The following is a 20092-nucleotide window of genomic DNA, read 5'->3' as shown; positions in this document are numbered from 1 at the left end:
CCGTTTATTAACCTTGCTTCGTCATGATTCCATTCTAGAACGTCAACGGCCAACTTTCTCAGTTTGATATTGATCATGTCCATTTCCGAGCTGCTCCTTCGTCCGTTGTTACTGTTGGATATTCTGCGCCAAAGCTTCAGCGTGGTCACATCTTTGGCTTCGGAATTCATATGGCTAAGATGCTGTTCTATCTTTTGTTGCGCTTGTCTCAATTGTTCGCGACCTTCCAGGTGATGTGGGGTCACTTTGAACAATCGCGATAAGAGCAAAGGGTATTTCGTCACTCGTTGAACAGGAACCTTGATCGATAAATATGGATAAATATCTTTTATATATATTGTTTTATTATTTTGTAATAAAAATACCATTAAAAAGGAATTGAGATTCATTCGTCTCAGAACAGTGTTCTCCATTTGAGACACCTTGAGGAATATCCTTAGCAGTTCTTTCTCTTTCTCAAGGCTGGACAAGAGCATCGAAGCTGCTCCTTGCCTGACGCAGTAAGACGTGAAGGCGTGCAGCATTGGCGCCGATTCCAACATCAACTTTCCAATATTAACGGTCAGCAAGTCCTAAAAAGTATAATAAAATAATCGGTTGCCAATAAGGAAGTATGTGTATATATGGCGCAATTGACTGAATTGTGCAATTGTTGTTAAATTACATTATAAAAATTTTCAAAGTCGAACCCGTCACGACTTCGATCTAGGCGACAATAAGAGTTATTGTTATGACCTCAAGAAAAAAAGAGATTGTTAAATATAATAATGTCGCGTTTCACATTTTATCAAGGAGAGATTAACGCGAGATTTATCGGAGATTAAATATTAAAAGACAAAACACGCTATCTGTTAATTCGGCTCAGATTAGAGCGCGGTGAAAGTCTGAGCTCTTTGTTTGAGAATTCGTCTATTATTCATTCGAACCGAACCAAATAAATATAACGCGTAGAACGAGATGAATGAGATGAATCTCGAGACATGATTCGTGACAGATGGTTGCCGTTTCGTCATAATAAATCGTAAATCTGTGAAACATCCGTTACGTTCGATGCATATGCCTACGCACATAAATATAGCTTTTATATAATTCTACAATACAACGAAAACTGCTTCTGGTATACTTTGCAATCGTAATAAATTTATATCAAATCGGCTTAACTCATTCCTCTTTTATTTATATCCCATAATTAATAGAGAAGCTTTAATATATGTATATATATATTATTTTAAATACATAATATATGGATGTGTAATATGTAAATTTATAATGTAATAAAACCAATCGACAACTACCGTTTTACGCGTCCATGAATTGATCTTATCATGATGACTTTGAGTATTCAAAATATGAATAGTTAACGGTTTAAATCGGGTAAAGTGGAATGTCATGTTATTGACTTACATACGTTTGAATATGAAGCACCTGTGAAAAACTAGCTGTTAAGTACAATATATTAATAATAAAATAATCTTACTTCATCTCCTTGCTCTATGGCTATTTCTAGCGCGTCTCTCAGTCTTTCAGCTAAATTCTGATTATTCTCCAATAGTTCTTCAACGTTTAAAAATATCGTTGAAAGCTGTTCTTGCGTCAAAAGTCCAGCTACTAACATAGGTTGATAAAACTCTTCTAGTATAATTTGCAAGTCTCTTCCGTACTTTTCTTCAGTTTCTACAATTTCTGTGATGATTTCTTTGCGTTCGGCTCGCTTCTTGCCGCATTTGCGACACACCAAAGGAGCAAACATTACTCCTGAAAGATGATGAAATATAAACATCGCACACAATTCAATAAAAATATATTCCGCAAAAGCTTACCTGATTCCGTTACTTGCGTCTCTACAGGTCCATCACAATCTTCACATAAATGTATAGGAGCAGTGTTATCCAAAACTGAACTTGGCGGTAAGTTGTGACTTTGCCATCTACTTCTAGAACACTTGCTCGTTTCTGAACCGACCCCAGAATCGTTTCGTTCAATTTCACTAGACGACTTTTTACAAGCAGTCATTTTGTCGTTGTCGATGTTCGAAATGATTAACGAATTGTCTTCGCTGGAATCAGAGCCATTCGATAAATTGCTTACCCTACTGCTGAGATCAGAATTTTGCCTCTGATGATCTATTTGCCCCTTGTTCTCGCTCTCATCTTCGTTGGTCAAATCGTTAGAGCCATTAAACGAGTAACTATCTTCAGGCACTATACCTCGCTCTTTGGCGTCCACCAAATAGGACAGGATGTCGTATTTGGAAGCGCCTTCAAATATGGACCGAGCGGTCGTTTTCTTATCGTCGTCCATCGACGGCGGAGGACTCAAAGGCAAAGGAGGCGGTATATCACTTATCTCCTCATAAATTGGATCTTGATTCAATCGTATAGATTCGTAATGGTGATCGTCGTCTAAGTTATGCGATATTTCAATTTCAGATAACGTAGCGTCGACTAACATCTGATAGAACTTTGATCTTGTTGAGTTTTCCTCTTCGGTTGATATTTCGCTGGCGCTGGCGTTATAACAATCCGACAAAGGTTCAAAATCTGAAGAAGTGCCTATTAATCCGCTCTCGTACTCCATACTTTCGTATGGGGGTGAGCAGACTTGGTTCCCTTCGTTGTTATTATGGGAACTTTCATTTCTGACGGAGCCCGCAGGTGAATCGTACAATCGTTCGTTTTGTTCCAATTCCATCTTTACGCTCTCTTTCAATAACAAATCTAATTTTTCATCAGCTCTAAGCATGGTCGTTCGTTCTTCTTGCAATTTCAAAAGAGACGCGTCTATCAATCTTGACATTGCTTCATCATCTTCGTTCGTATCGTAATCTGAAATCTTCCGCGACTCTTTAAGTCGCATCAGCGAATTTTCTATTAACTTAGCTACTAGATCTGTGTCTAAACCTTCAGCTAAATTACCCAGCATCGGATCTTCTAAAAGCTTAGAAACAAAACTGATTCTAGTCAAGTTTTTCAACTCAGATTCGCTCTTAATCGGATTGTCGGTTGTACTGGTTGGCGTTTTAGAAGCGTCGTTGATGGCTTTGCCACATACGTGTGGGACTAGATTTCTCTTCACAGCTTCCACGGGGTTTCTCAGAAGGAGACTTATTTCTTCCGTCGTCGAATCTGATACGTTCTCGTTGCACCTCGTGCCTCTCAATGTTTTGTTATCGGACGCATCTTTGATGTTCGTTTCTTTCTTGCCTTTGTCATCTTCCTCTACGTTAACGTTGATCGTTTCGTAATCGACTACAACTAAAGTCTTACCCGGAGATGTCAGAGTTGTGCTCGAATCGCTTTTTGAATTTTCTAAATCATAGGAACTATCACCAGAGTTGTGTATGTAAATTTGATTGCTATGCTTGGAGCTTGAATCTAAGTCTTCAGGAGAACCAGAATATACACTAATCGTCACCGTGTTTCCTGAACTTTTTACTGTGTTCGTATTGACGTTGTTGACAGTCACTGACGATTGATAAATTGGAGTGTTATTGTCGACGTTCACAGTTGAATAACAATCATCTCCGCTGATCATGATGGAAGTCTTTTTGTGGTTTTCTTCAGTTTGAGTCACAGATAATCTGTGCACGGTTCTGGATTCATAATCGGAAGAATCTTCGGCCGATACTTTCAACGTCGTTCTTTCATCTGTATCGATCGGAATGGTTGCGATATCTTCCAGTAATCGCTTGTCTCTAATGAATCTAGTTTTGACGTAACCTGATTCTTTTTTGGGTGAGCTGTGAGGTGTTTTTCTTTCTCTGGATCTCGACCTCGGCGGTGGCGAAGGATTTAAAAATTTGATTTGTTGCGAATTGTTCATTGTTGTGGATTTAGTTATCGGCACTATGGAAGTCGATCTGATAGTCTCGCTAGCATCTGTTTTGTTGCTGCAAACTATAGTCACCGATGTTGAAGATAAGCGATCTGGTTCAATGGACGGAGATGGTGGCGGAGGAGGCCTGTCTTTGGGTCTTTGCGGTTTGTCTATATTTATGATCTCCACTAAGCTATGCGTGCTGATGAACACTTGCCTCGAATGAGCTCTCGATGGACGCGGACGAAGTGCCATTGTGTCCATGAAAGAAGGCGGTTCTGGAGAACCTTCGAGTGTTAAACGCTCCGACTGGCTCCGCCTCAGCGCCACTGCTCTTCCTGCGGTCGTAGAATCTAAAATAAAAAAATAAACAATAAAATTACATATCTCATAGGCTATTAAGCTATTATTGACCATTACGGTCGTTGAAAGTAAAAATAAATTTCATAAACGCTTTCTTTTTATCACGTATTTGACCTTTAACGTAACGCGAACAAATTGTGATTTGCTGCTAATATGCAATAATTTTCAATGTTCACATAACCATTATATAAATTCATGATTGATTTTTTGTATATTTTATAATGGTATAAACAAATTTAATTCGCTTATTAGACCTTTCTAAACTGATTTTCTCTTCTCCTTAGTACTCCTTTAAGATCGGCAATCAAAGTCGCATTAAAATCGCTCTTGAACTTTCCAATTTTTAAAAAGAGACCATAAGGTCCGATGAGGCAAAATCGACCTGAATTATCGATATAATTATTTTAGAAACTTGATGATGTGAATCACGGAATTGAACTTGATGACACCTAGCGTGATGGTGTTTCGTTATCCGACAATCTCACTCAGAATGCACGCTGGGTCAACGAGGCAGAGGTCTAAAATTCGTATTGTAAACCTCGACAAAAATGCGAGAAATTTTATTCCATGTTATGTTTTATTATTTTATTTCACTTCTAACACAATGCGTTTGATACATGACAAGAATAAATTTCTACGCGACATAATGAATGCGATCCAGAGAGTCGAGTGTCTAGTAATGGAGTCACGTACGACATGACATATGTATGTGGCTTATCGTCGAAATATTAATATTAATTCAAAAGTATATGCATTTGCATATAATATACAAATTAAAAAATGTAACCATTAATTTTATATCAGGGAACAAAGTGCGTCGGCGGATGTTTAGATATGCAAGTGGATATCTGGGTCGCGTCAACTATGAATATTTTATGTAATCGTTGCAATATATATTTAGATTCAATAACAAGGTTTAATTATGGCCGTAAAACTGACCATCTTGTAAAATATAATAAAATTCGCACCATCCGCACAATTTTAATCGCTTATAATTATATCTTGATTGAGTAACTCAATTAAGAAATTATTATTTATTAACTCTATTATAGACTAGATTTATACTAATTGATAATTATGTATATATTACCTAAACAATGTTTTATAATTGAAAGAAATATAAATACTTTAATGCAAATGTCCTCACAAAAATATGCTATTAAATATTTCGTATGATTAAGAATATTTTACTCTCTTAAATTAAAAAACTTAAGTAATAAAATATATCAATAGTTTTTTTTATTGTCACTGTATGGTAAAAATATTATTCCAATAATAAACTCTATTTACATGTATTCAGGTTTATTATGGCCAAAACTTAGTAGTACTGGCGTGACGGATTCTCTCGACTAGCAACCTCCGGCGCGTTCGTACGCGCGCAGTTGCGGGCCTGCGCCCCGTTAAACTTTATAAACACCATGTAACTGTTTAATCCTCAATAAAAAATACTACTGCAGCGGCTCAATCTGTGTCTATTTGCCACCCGTCCTTTCCCGTCACAAAAACCCATAAATATCCATTCTTAAAATTTAAAAACTATTACTTGTAAGCTTGTTGTAGCACTTTAAAAACCATTTTACTATCTTGAATTTAAGATATTGTCACTGTTTCAATAAATGAATGTGGTATACTGACTTTTGACACAAGGAATATGTATATTATCAGTACATAATAAAATCTATGCACCTACAATTAAGAATTAGCAATGTAAATTTGTCAGATTTAAAAAAATGGCTTTGTCCTTAAAAATTGGCTTTAAAGCTGTTTTCGGATAAAATCTGTACGTGTCCAAAAAATGCGATAAAAAAAAATGTATAAATACACATTTATTTCGTATATTCTTATTGAGTCTCTTTTAAAATATATTAAAATAATATTAAAATCTAGAAAGTTTGTATTTGAAGCAATAAAAATATTTTAGGGTTTCTGTTTTACTATTTTTACAGCTGTAGAAGATCACTTGTAAAAAACTATTAAAAATTTTATAATATTAAAATAGAGAACCTGAAGCATATATATTTATCTGTATAGTAGATATGGCATATAAATGACAATGTATAGCAGTCATTTCATATAAAAACCATATGTAAATTATCACTTTCTTAATAATATTATAATGTAAATTACTCATTTTATTTAAAATACAAAAGTTTGTACGAAAGCTTTTCATCCAATATTTACAGCTTAACTTATTTTTTTATTATAAATAATTTATTCTTTAAAGCTTCATTGCGATTTCTTTCAATGATTTAAATTCTCATAATAAATTTCTCTAGGCAATAGTCGCAAGAATGAAGCGAATTTTTTGTCTTAAAAAAATGCGAAAAATTTTTTTTTCTTGTACAACATAAGTTTTTGATGTCAAAAAAAAATTTTTGACATAAAAATCGATCATTTTTATTTCAAAAAATTAAATTTTGCAATAGCAGAATGGATCACGTCGAAAAACAAACTTATCTCAAATATTTTCTAAATAGTTTTATGAAAAATCGAAAAAAACTATTGATTGTGTACAAATAAAATATCTAATTTAATCCTTAAAATCCCTTAGTTGTTATAGTTTTGATCGATCATCACAGATAAGATTTCCCTAAATTTTTATAGTCTTAAGAAGGAATATCGTCAAAAATAATACAAATTAAATTAAGCTAGTTTGCTTATACATCTAGTTACATATACTAATTGTTAGCTGTAAAAATAGTTTACAAATAATTAATTTTTTTGGCTGATTTTAGTTTGATATCTTACTATTTTTTTGCTGTAACATATTGGGCTAGTGCCTTTTACCTTAAAAATAAATATTTGTAATATTTGTAATGTTATAGAACTACTACATACAATATAATGTAATATTTGGCGTGAACATTTTAAAATTATAAAACATTAGTCAATACTTAAATATCAAATAAAGAAAATATAATAATTAAGATGTGATTTCTTGTCTATATAGATCTTTTTAAATAACTATATTTTTGATAAATGGATTATTTATACTAAGAATAATAATTACTTAAAAATGATATGAAAATATTACGTACAAGATTTCATTCAAACTACATTTTCTTTCATGATTTATTTAATTATAATCATGATTATAAATTTTATGAAAAATCATAAAACAATTTGTTTGAACTAAATTATTTTTTCCTTTTATTGCTCAGTTTTTAACAATAGTTTTTAAATATTTTGATTTATAAAATTATTATAAAACTACTAAAAAAGAATGATTTGGGATTATAAAATTAATAAAACCTGCCCACACATATTTTTTAATGATAATTTTCAGTGATAATAACTTATTGAAAGCCAGCAAATCATACGTAGCAATGAAATTATATTAATTAAAATATTCTTAACATTAAAGTTAAACATTTTTTTTGTTTAAAAATGCCTAAAAAATATCAACTGTTTGGCTTAGAACGATTAATGTTGTTTTTTATTATTTTTATGGTGCTTTTAGTATTTTTTATTGGCAGAATATGTCATATATCTGTTCATTTAATGTGCAAAATAACTTATATTTAAAAATATACCAAAAAAATATTGAAATAAAATATTTTTGTGACAAAAATTACCATTTATATTATTTTTTTAATAAATATGTCTTTAACTGATATCTGCTTAATCATAAATAATATATCAATTGAGCTAATTATTAAACTGAGGAAAATAATTCATGTTAAACTATTTTCACAATAATATATGAATTAACAAAAATGTGTTATTAAAATTAATAAAAAAATATTTTAAATCAATAAATAAGTAACTGTTCATTATATACGTATTAAATAAATTTGGTAAATCTAACATAATTGAATCTTATTGAATATATGATTTCACGAATATATCAAACACATACAAATTTAAATAAAAATTATCTAATCAAAAATACCGTTTAAACATATTTAGAATTCATTAATTGGATGATCGCGTGAGAATAATATTGTTTTATTTTATAAAATAAGACAACATTGTTGATTCCATATATGTTAATTAGAGTATTACAATCTTTATTGATTTTTGATTTCATTTGCTAACTTCATAGTATTATTAAGTATAAAATATTTTAAAATATATAAGATTTTTTAAATTTGTATATAGTATATAGAACAATACAATAATAAAAAATACATTACTACTAATCTATTGTTCGTGTTTATATTATATATACATATGTATAAACTTAATAATCAGTCATTTTATAAACTTTTACGAAACGACTACATCATTTTTTACTGTTTTTGCGTAGTATGCATTTTGCATACTACGCAAAAATATAAAGTTTTGATAATTGTAAAAAATAAAAATATTCATCCCGCCAATGCCTTAAGTTACTATATTATCAAAATGTATAGGCTTTTGAAAATAAACAAAACATATTTTTGTTCCTCCTTAATATACGTCCTAATATGTTGAGTAACACAAAATCAGTGGTTGTGAAACGAGGGCACAGTTTGTAGCAACCGACCAACGTCTGGTCACGATTCTTGGGCGCGAACCACCTTTTTGTTCTTTGGGCAGCTGTCTTTGTTTGAAAACGGCGATTATGGTCAGCGTTTAAACTTTTTATCCATATATACGGCAAACCAATCCCTTTAGACAAATTTACGGCCCAGTTAACAACGGCGCTATAGGTCAAACTGCCGAGTTATATAATATATTATTACTACAACAGATCGCTCTGTATGTATGAAATAAAAAGACGCGATTTTTAAAGGTCGCCGGGTTGTCCGTTCTAATATGCAAAGTAAATAGAATGTGCAAAGCGTGATATGGCAATGAAAAAGAAAACGAGCAACTTTAATTTGTGCAATTTTCGGCAACTGCAATGAAAACGAAATCGTGTTTGTTTTATTTTTTTATTAGTTTTTGCACACTTGCTACTTTTCTAAACGCGGAACGCACGCAACATAAATATAAAACATCGGGTGGTCTATAAGCGACTGTAATTTTAACTGATTTAATGTGACCCCATCACGCGCCGCCACTCTCGCTAGCGTTAATTGAAACGAATGTTGCAAAAAATCCCTAATGACAACGCGCGGTAATGACATTGTCGAACGCAACTATTACTTGTGCAATTTTAACAGTCCATTGTTGCGTTAAAATCGATTCGAATATTTATGTGATGCTTAAAAACCGCAATTTAAAATTTTGAAAGCAAAACCCCAAGGCTTTCGTGAGATTTGAGTGATTACTTTATTATGGATTTTTTTTAAATCGTGATTACTATGTCATGATTTAATAATTGAAATATTAGATTGAATATATAAATTTACTCTAATATGCTCGTACCTGAAACAGAATTGTGAATATTAAACTCATGAACAACAACTATGTTACAAAGGATTTTAAAAGCCACTCTATAACTACAACAGGGGTTGAAAAGGACGTTTCATTTTCACAGTAAGCCAAATACGTATAACCCTGATATAAATAAATTTTAATGCTGTTGAAATGAAAAAGACGTTGAGGTTACACTCTTATATTTTTTACCAAATAATGTAAAAGACTTTATGTATTAAACATAAAACAATATAATTTACTAACCATAAATTGCTGGTGCAATAATTTTCGTTTGAGGACCAATATATCAAATTCGTAGAGTAACATATATATTTAAGTAGAAGACTTATGAAGCTAGATACAAATAGAATAATACATATTTCAATGTTTTTTAACTTGAAAATAATTGTTCCTAAATCTATAAATTAATTTAAAAGTAATTAAAGAAAAATATATTACATTATTATTAAATCTATATACAAATAATAGCATACGGTCTGATTTATAAAGTTCAACAATATTATTTTCTGAACAGATTTTGGCTGTTCAAATAAATTTAATTTTTAATTATATTTATTTGTATTTGTTGTTTATTGTTTCTACTGCTCTTTCAAATGCTATACTACTATACTTTGCAGTGTATATACCATGAAATATTTTTGTTTTAAAATACTGTTTATGCATTTTATTTGCTTGCGAACACTTTTTTATTACCAAAAAATAAAATTTTAATATTACTGCAACTTTATTACCTATTTTAATAAATTAGGCGATTTTTTAACAAACTATCCCTATAAAATACAACAATATACATGGGTTAGAAATTATTTACTTATCGATTTAAATAGCAGGAAAAAATTTTAATATGTATATTTTAAAGAATTAAAAAAAAAAATTGAGTATTATTTTGCTTCATAATTTAATTACAAATTAATACTTAGACACCTTTTTAGTGTTATATCATTGAGAAATTCTACCAAAAAATATATTTTTAAGAAACACTTGTTATTCATTTTATTTGAATGGCAATGAATTTTAATCGATTAGATGAATTTTTAACGATCTACTCGTATAAAATACAACAATATTCGAACTGTTTATTCTGATGAATTTATACAATTTTATATACTCTTTATTCTTTTTTTACGAGCTATATATATTATAAGAATATACATATTTTTTTAAGGAGATAAAATAAATTATATTTAAAAGTTATTTTAAAGTCTTTTAAATACAATCTACAACTTTTCTATTTCAGATCAACTTCCTGATTTTGCCCCACATCAGTATATTATAACGCTACTCATTAAACTGATGATTTAACGATACACCTAATGGCTATTTAAACTTTCCCTTTTGCCACAATGAAATTAATAGCGTTTGACAATTTAGGTCATAAATCGCCTTTGGCGTGGCTGTGCGATTCTCTGCTAGATTAATATTAAATCGGTTCAATATTGACTTCAAGCTGTTGGGCTTAATTAAATTCAAATTTCATATGTGGTAAATTTGCATTATATTATACATTTTAATTCCTTATTACTTAATTAAATCAAAGTTGCTTACCACTCGACGTCGTGTGCGTGACAGCATTTTGTAGGCTTTGACACCCTTCTTCGTCAGAATTAATCCTAACGTGTACACGCGATTCAAGATCATTCAATTGCTCAACTCTCCCTTCGCTGCTTCCGTCCGATGAGTATCTCTGATCACCATCGTCGCTATCCGGACTTTGGTGGTCAACGTTTTCGGCATGGTTCATATTTATTGGGTTATGACTTCCTACCAACCCCGCTATCTGCTCGTCTTCCTGCCCATCTGACTTCCTCTCTTTGTTGATTGATGTCGATTCATCGCTGGCTTCGGAAGCGTCGTCCGGCGAGGAAGGTTGCTCATCATCGGTGGCGACCTGCAGTTGTGACGAAACGATTTCATTTTCGACCAGAAACTGGACTTTCTTGCGCTGGAGCGCAGAGGATTGGATATTGCTCGAGGACTTGTTAACCGGGGGCGTCGGCAAGTAAAAGTGCGGCCCAGAAAGTGCTTTGTCGGTTGGAGAAGCTCTCGGCTGAGTCTCCGTCGCTCGCTGGACCGGTCCATCGCCTCGTGGCTTCTTCAGTATAGACTTGATGGTCGGATCCGCAGCCGGGGACCGGTTTGCGACAAAAGTCGCCGATGAATTATTCACGGCCAATTGTTTGGTAACAATTTTTTGCTTGTTGTCTTTCCGATCGCTCTCGCTTTCCTCCTCCGAAGTCTCTATCTTATTCTTGCGAGGCGGCCGCCTCGGAGAAGTGCTCCTGCCCTTTGGAGACTTCGTTTCAGTCTTTTGTTCCATATCCGTCGCAACATTCTTAACATTACCACAACTGCTCAATCTATTCAATTGATTATTGACTTCCACATCATCATAAACGAAATCTTCATCTACATTAGGAGAATTAGATTCACCGAATATCCTTATCCGTTGACCTCCAATCGCTTGAACGTTCGAATACGGTCCATTATGCTTAGCGCCTTTCTTGCTCTTCTTATTCAAACTCTCTTGCAATCGCTTTAAATTGAACGTCTCGTCATTATCTAAATCGTTAAAAACATCATCATCTTCAACGATTTGATGCATCAGCTGATTATTCTTATTCTTCTTCATCAAATCGTACGGATTCACGTCGCACTCTAAAATCGACCGCCTGTTGCTCATTTCGCTCTCGTATATCTGTATGTCCTCGTACCACAAGTCCTTGCTCCTGCTCACACTTTTACTCCTCGCTTTTGAACTCTCTGAACTTGGACTCCTTTTTCGACCTCTATTTCTGACCGGCGAAATGCTTTTGGCTCGACTTCTCGAAGCCGTGAACTGGCTGCCCACGTGAGACGAATCCAAAGGCGACGACAGCCTCGTTCTCCGCATGAGATCGTAAGGGTCTGAAGTCTGGCTTTGTGGCGTTAGACTCAAAATGGTCGGTCTCGATTTAGTCGTCGGTTGCAGTTTCATCGTGCCTGCTCTTAGTGTGCCTCCTGAATTCATAATGGGCGGAGGTCCCCTCATGGTTCCGCCCACTACTTGACTTCTCACCGTTCCGTTAACGGGCACCCCCAGCGGGAGACGAGATCCTTTACATTTTTTACATATGCTAACTTTCTTAGAGCTACTTTTTTTAGTGCCGTTAAGATATTCGGGGCAAGAGCACACAACCACCGCATAGTTTTGTACAGGCGATTGCGGGGTGCTTATGATTACGGGAGATTGCGGTTCTGCATATTGTAGATACAACGTTGGGTGGTGCACGGGCGATGAAGGGGATCTAACAGTTCCGTATAACCAAGTTTCTGCATATTTCATCGACTTGGAAAGCGATGAACCGCCTGGAGCGCTAACGGTGCCATATAGATTAGTGCCTGCCGGAAGGCGGAGTGTTCCTTGAGAACTGTTCGGGTTTTGGCCTAGCTTCAACCGGTGCCCCCAAGATTTTTTCGATTTCGAGTCGTCCGTCGTAGTATACGTCATCTGTGAAAAGAAAAAAATGCATTAAAATATGACAACGATAAATTACATAGAGAATAATACGCACGAATGTACATATGTATGTATATAATAATACATGAGTTCGTTAAATTCAATGGCAAATGCATTAAAGCAACCAAGCGGAGCTTTCCCCCATTACGTTGATGCCCAATTATATAAGTTCATTGTTATGCGAATTATTTACATATATACAAGTATTTCAACAGCAATAAAATTGGTCGGTCAAGGTAAAGTTTGTATTATTATTTATTTAAATTTAGAATGATATGATGAATTAATACACAAGAAGAAAAATGGGTGGTTTCATATTATTCTTCAGGCAATTAAAAATACATAATTTTAAAAGTTTATTTGAAATAGTATATATTTTTTTGCTATAAATATAAAGCTTAAACTATATTTTGTATATCTAGCCTAAACGCTGTCTAAATTAATCATAGCGCATTTTTTTAGAATATACACCAGAGAATCAAAAGGCAAAATAAATTTAAATTAAGTATAACTGATTTCTATACAATTTTAATTTTTCTGTTCATTTCTAACAATATATCAAATCTCAAAACAATCATATTTTAAACTTCACTATATGGCAACACTGAGCAGCAAAGAAAACATGACTAATTATCAGGTAAATATTATGAGAAGATAATTTTAATATATTTTAATGCCTAATTAAAATATTTCACATAAAATATGATTTCAGAAAATATGTAGCAATGGTGGCTAATCTTTATATTTATTTGTAGTATACTCGTACCTATTATTATTAATTCAATAAATTATATTATGATGTTAAAAAATATTTAAAATGCCATTATTGTCATGAGGCCCAGAATCATTGTTTTTGGCATCAGTTCGCTCTTGGCAGCCCTGTTTATAAAAATTGCGTGTCAAATTATATAGAGGCAACAAAATATATATTAATATTAATTTTAATTATCATTTAGTGTTTTGTTTAACTTATTTTTAATTAAATAAATTATAGTAATTTAATATAAATTATATAGTATCTGTATAATGAATATTATGTATGTAATCTTATTTAAGGACTGAATACCGTAGTCCGTAACGTCTCAGACTAGTAATTCTGAGGTTGTGGGTTCGAGCCCCGGCAGCGATACTCAAATTTTTATTAATAAAAATGCGCTATTAATAAAAAAAATCAGCCCCAGCTACAGTGACATCTATTAATTATAAATTATGGTACATAATAATTTATAATTAATAATATAGATGTGACCGATTCCCAGACTTTCAGTATGCTGGTTTAATACTCTCTTGTATGTATGCATTATGTCTAATTGACTTAATCAATTAGTACAGATTTGCCCGTTGTAACCCAATGGGCTTACGCGTGTCAGGTTACAACGAAAGATTTAGTATAAAAAAATGTGTCTCTAAAGAATATAAATCTCATCGGGTATATCTTAAAAATATTATTTTAAATTATACATATAAAAGCTAAGTAAAAGTTGAGAAAAATCCTTTATTTTAAATTGCGTATTAGAGTATCATAATATCTTTATTTCTATTCATAATATATGGAAAATATATTGTTATGCAATAGAAGCGCAAAAATACATGATTCCCATATGACATTAATAACTAGAAGTATAGTTAGGCTTAGAAATAAACGTGAACAACAAATATCCAAATCACTGATCGATCAGGGTAAATGATTATATTTATCTTTAAGCTACTCTCATGTCAAAAATAAGGGATAATTGACGGCTTATTGAAAATTTTGAATGTATGATGACTAGATAAGTTTTATTCACTAGAAAATGATGAACCTATAATTTTCTTTATAGCACTATTTTACTATGAGAGCAAAATAAAAGTAGATTAATAAAAAAAAACAGTAATGGTTGTTTATGTAAAGGAAAAATAGCATAAAGGTAGTCCTCAAAAAATGGACCAATCAATGTGAGGAAAAGCTAGGAGTTTAAGTTTTTTGTATTTAAAAAAACTTTAAGAGCTTTAATATAACTCTTAAGAGTCTTAATATTTTCTCTAGCAATAATGTGAATCTAAATATTGTCTCATTTTTATTTCAGATCGCCCATATTAATTAATCATTGCAATGTAAATATATTATTAAATATATTTTTAACATTAACTATCGGTAATTTAAATAAAAAAGTATTAAATAAAATATATAAAGAACACCACAAGTCTCTTGGTGATTACCCGTCGCCAGGTGAGAGGCGGTGAGGTAAATTGAGGCGAGTCGCAGATTATTACACTTCCATCATCCGCAAAGTCGTAAAAGTTTATGACTTATATAAGGGTTACACACACGAATAAGGACACCAGAAACCATAAGGCGCGACCTATTCCGAGTTACGATAGCGTACTTCTCGTTGAACTTTAGACCTCAAAACGCCACACTATTTTTGCACATGGCACATAATGCGTTACCGTACTTGATACTATATTATTATATTTTAATGTAATAACGCCCATAAATATTTTATATTTACGTTTATTATATGAGCTACCTTTTGTCTAAAACATTATTTCATAATAGACCTATCAAAACGCTGCAAGTTTTCTCTTTTTCATATCGATACAGAAAAATCAGAAAACTGATTGTTTATTGTAATAGCTTTGCTATATGAACTTTCATTACATAGTTCTACAAATCGGATATAACTAAAGTTAGATCGTTTCGGTGCGTAGTTTGCCATTAATGAAAACCTTATCCAATCCCTGCTCCATACGATCAAAGTTTTGTGACCATAAATCAAAGCGTAAGAGTTCAAAATCACTTTCACCCTACAGCTCGTGAACGTTGCATGGTATCTCGCTTTAAGATCGTCACGTTTCAATGCCGATACAAAAATATCGATGCATCTGATACTGTTTAGTTTGGAGAAAATATGTGCAAAAACGTGTTACGCGATACACACTCGAGAGTACAGATATTTAATGAAATTTCATCAAACGAACATACAAAGTATTAGGGTGATCCTAGTTAATGAGGACTATGAATGCAAATTGGGCTTAAATATTTGTGTAGGGTTGCTTATTAAAATTTTAACAAACGCACTTCATATGTGTGTTTATAATATTGTAATTTTATAATACAAATATGAGGAATGAGGATTATTACATAAAGTGGTTAAAATTTTTATTAGTTTGTTAATTAAATAAATGTTATTCGGCTTAGAGTTAACTCATCGTCAATTAGGTGAGAAACTGCAGCCGTGTGAATGCTCGTATTAATTTGCTTGGGAAGATAAAACTAATTAATGATAAAATTAGTTGCTGACAACTTTATTTCACCGGTAAATAAAATATAATGCTATTTTTGTTTAATAGACAAAACTTTCATTCAAAGAGGATTCAAAGCCATAACCAAAATAATTTAAATTAAGTTTTCGCAAACGTACTGCCAATACCGTCATACATAGAAATGGTCTCTTAAAATCATATTATTTTTATTCCTTCGACTTTGCGGCTCAAGCCAAGAACTTTCTAAGTTAGTATCGTGCCAAAGTACGTCGTTGCACTTGGTGCATCGCGAACGAGATCAGTTGCATACGTAATTAATGCCTTCGGGCTCGAATTTAGGTCATTATATAATGACGAGAAAACTGCTTAGACATGCAAGATTGAAAATCCAGGAAATCGACTTTGAACGTGAAAACGCGTGCGAAGATGAAGCGATTCCAGTTTTAATGGTCCAATCTAGTCTCATGTCAATGGCGTAATTACTATTTTTATTATGCTACATGCATGTACAATTTAATAGTGTAGTATTTAAGCTGTAATAATTTTATACATCATTTACGCATGAAAATTATATTTTCATTATGCTTGATGATTCAATTCAAGTGAACACTTTTATTCATGACGGTGCATTATGCAATAATATTGTAGTTTGGGGCTATGTACTGACAATCACGAACAACGGCCATAATACCACAGTTTAGCCAAGAATTTCTCTATTATATCCGCAAGCAATTTGCAAGGGACTTGTATTATTTTGAAGCATGGGCGATATTAATTTCCTTTATTGTAAATATACATTGCAATATTCAATTATACATTTTTTAAATAATTATAACTTATACAAGTAATCAAAGAATAAATCATACACTATAATATATTTAAAGTGGTATATTAGTTTTGTAGTCAAATTACGATATTGTGGTTATAATAATGATGAGAGAATCGTTTTAAGGTCAAGCCTCTCAAATTTTTTATTATGCCTTAAAATGTCTGATTTTGAATCTTCTTTTGAGCTACTTTAAAACGCATTTCTAAATGATTTTATTTGAAATTTCATATAAGGTTTAGAATAATTTTAATAATTGTTTTTATTAATTTTATTGATGCTGATATTAACAGTAAATATTTTTACAATATTTCAATATTTTCATACACAATTATAAATAATACTGTACAACAAGTTTTTTGTTACAAAAATCAGATCTATAATCAAAATTTATACATTATTAAGATATCAATTATGAGGTCTATAAATATTCCTAGCTTTAACTTATTTTCCCGCATGTGTTAAATAAATATCTAAGCTTTATTTGTGTAATTATTACTTCTTTATAATGTTTCTTTTCAAGAATTATTTCTTAAGAAAAATTACAAATCGAATCTTCTTTTCTCAAGAATTTCAACATATTATTTTTTTGTTAAAAATAATATTTGCGAGAATATTTTGTAATGTTTTATAACCGCCGCATTTTTTATACTGTTAAATGAGAAAATGTGGGTTTGTGCCAGATGTTTAAAAATATGCATGCTTTCTTGAAAGCTTTTATTAGAGGTCAGAAGAATATGAATAGTAAGAAACTGCTTATGATTTGCAACTGCTTGATTTCACCTAATATTTTCTTTGGTGATTAAATAACTAGAATAATAGTCAAATAAAAAGAAATTGATTTACGTGAAAATCGGATGACTGCTAAAATGTATAAGGGATTTTCCAGAGTTTTTTTTTCATTTTTATAGAGCCTTTTTTGTTAAAAATTATATTTGTGTAAATAATTTTCAACCGCTGCATTTTTTAAACTGCTGAATGAGAAAATATGGGTCCGTGCCAGATGCTTAAAATTATGCATGCTTTCTTGAAAGCTGGAGGTCAGAATAATGGTAAGAAATTGATTACGATTTTCTCAAGTTCTTTAATCGGTCTAATCTTTACTTTAGTGATTTGAGAACTAGAATAATAGTCAGATAAACTGGTTTGCATAAAAATCGGCAGATTGCTAAAATGTATAGAAGATTTTCCACCAAGTTTTTTTTTCATAAAATTTTTCATATAGCCTTTTTTGATAAAAATTATATTTGTTCCAATATTTTTTATTGTTTTACAACCGCTTCATTTTATATACGGCTGAATAAGTAAGTTTGGGTCCGTGACAGATGTTTCAAAATATTCATGCTTTTTTAAAAGCTTTTATTAGATGTCGGGAGTAGTCAAATATAAAAAATTAAATTGACCATTTTTCAACTACTCTCATCGACCTTTATATTTGCTTAGTAGCTCAAATAACTATTTTTTTAGAAATCAGCAGTTTCCAAAAATATATAAGTAATTTTTCAAATAGTTTTTTCACCACTGTTTTAGATAACCGTCATAGAGCCTTTTTTGTTAAAAATAAAAAATTGTAGAAATATCTATAAATATTATACAACCGCTGCCTAAGAAAGGGTGGATATGTGCCAAATATTAAAAAATATACATGCTTTTTGAAAACTTTTATTAGAGATTGGAAGAATAGAAATGACAAAAAATGTATAGTTTTTGTATTTTTATTTTACTATTTATTTTTTCCACTGAAAATTTCTTAATAAAAAAGGATTTCTGATTCCTGTATAATTGGTATGTGTTTTTTAAAAAGTAATTTTTAGAATTGTGTGTGATAATGTATTTACTAATATGTTTAAATAAATAATAAATGTATTACCATTCTTCAAGTTTTCTATATTTAAATTACCATTAATAATATAATTTACATGCTAAATAATTGGCAAAAAAATATTGCAAAATTAGAAACAGTAATTGTATTTTACAAATATAAAAATGTACAATAATATACTGTATTATTATAATCACATATTATATAAAATACATTTATTTTTCAGCAAAAGTTTTCCCAAGTATTTTTGAAAAAATCATTAAAATTCTCATTTCATGAAATATTAAAAACATTGAAAACCTGAACCTCTATTTTTTTATAAAATACATTTATGTTAATTTAAAAATAAAAATTGTACATAATTGTGGTAAATTAAATAATGCATTTAATAATAAAACAAGGGTAACAAAAAAAATTGTAGAATCTTCATAGAGACATTTTTTTAAATAAAAAATTGTAGAATTTTTTTAATATTATACAACCACTGCATAAATAAAGGTGGATCTGTGACAAATGTTAGAAAATATACATGATTTTTAAAAGCTTTTAATATAGATCGGAAGAAAGAAATCACAAAAATTGTATAGATTTTGTATTTTTATTTTAGTATTTACTTTTTCCACTGAATTTTTTTTAAATAAAAGGATTGTCGATTCCTATTTAGTCGCTTTTAAAAAAGTTATTCTAAGAACTATGTGAGATAATGTATCTACTTTTTTTATATTTTAATTACCATAAATAATATTATTTACATGCTTAAATATTGGCAAAAAAATATTGCAAAAATGAAAACAGTAATGATATTTTACAAATATAAAATTATTTTAATAATCACATATTATGTATAATTATTTTAATGTTTTAGTAAAAATTTTCAAAGATTTTCGAAGATATTAACAAGTAAAATTAAAATTCTAGTAATACTTGCAAATTAAAAATATCTAATAATAAAACAGGATTTACAAAAAATTCTTAAAAAATGTACACGGTAAAAACAGTGCACTAATTGTATATTTATAATAATGTAACAAAGTATATTTTACACATTAATTAAAAAATATAAATTAATTTATTGAAAAAATAGAAAAAATCGAATAGTAAAGGCATTATTTTGTAATAAAAATACTATGTCATAATTTTATTCAATAAATAATTGTCATGTAACGCAAAACTCAAATTTAGAATAATTCAATGGATACTTTGTAGCAAAGTCTAC

The 20092-nt window shown here is 30.9% G+C and overlaps 1 protein-coding gene across 2 annotated transcripts in view; it reads right to left on the bottom strand.

Annotated features, from left to right (window-relative positions):
* The window catches only part of RhoGEF64C (Rho guanine nucleotide exchange factor at 64C), a 169653-nt gene that overhangs the window by 3363 nt on the left and 146198 nt on the right, over window positions 1–20092 (bottom strand). For both annotated transcript variants that reach the window (XM_088195518.1, XM_088195519.1), the window contains 5 exons: window positions 11032–12973; window positions 1821–4169; window positions 1478–1755; window positions 366–572; window positions 13–299 (listed from right to left, as the gene is read on the bottom strand). In XM_088195518.1, coding sequence (XP_088051644.1) covers window positions 13–299; window positions 366–572; window positions 1478–1755; window positions 1821–4169; window positions 11032–12973 — 5063 coding nt within the window. The remainder of the gene's footprint in view (window positions 1–12; window positions 300–365; window positions 573–1477; window positions 1756–1820; window positions 4170–11031; window positions 12974–20092) is intronic.

This window comes from Plectrocnemia conspersa, unplaced genomic scaffold, assembly GCF_051122295.1.
Source record: "Plectrocnemia conspersa isolate PC_06_02 unplaced genomic scaffold, ASM5112229v1 ptg000010l, whole genome shotgun sequence".
Taxonomy (NCBI): domain Eukaryota; kingdom Metazoa; phylum Arthropoda; class Insecta; order Trichoptera; family Polycentropodidae; genus Plectrocnemia; species Plectrocnemia conspersa.
The sequence above is the reverse complement of the archived record's forward strand: the minus strand, read 5'-3'. Positions and strand labels throughout refer to the sequence as shown.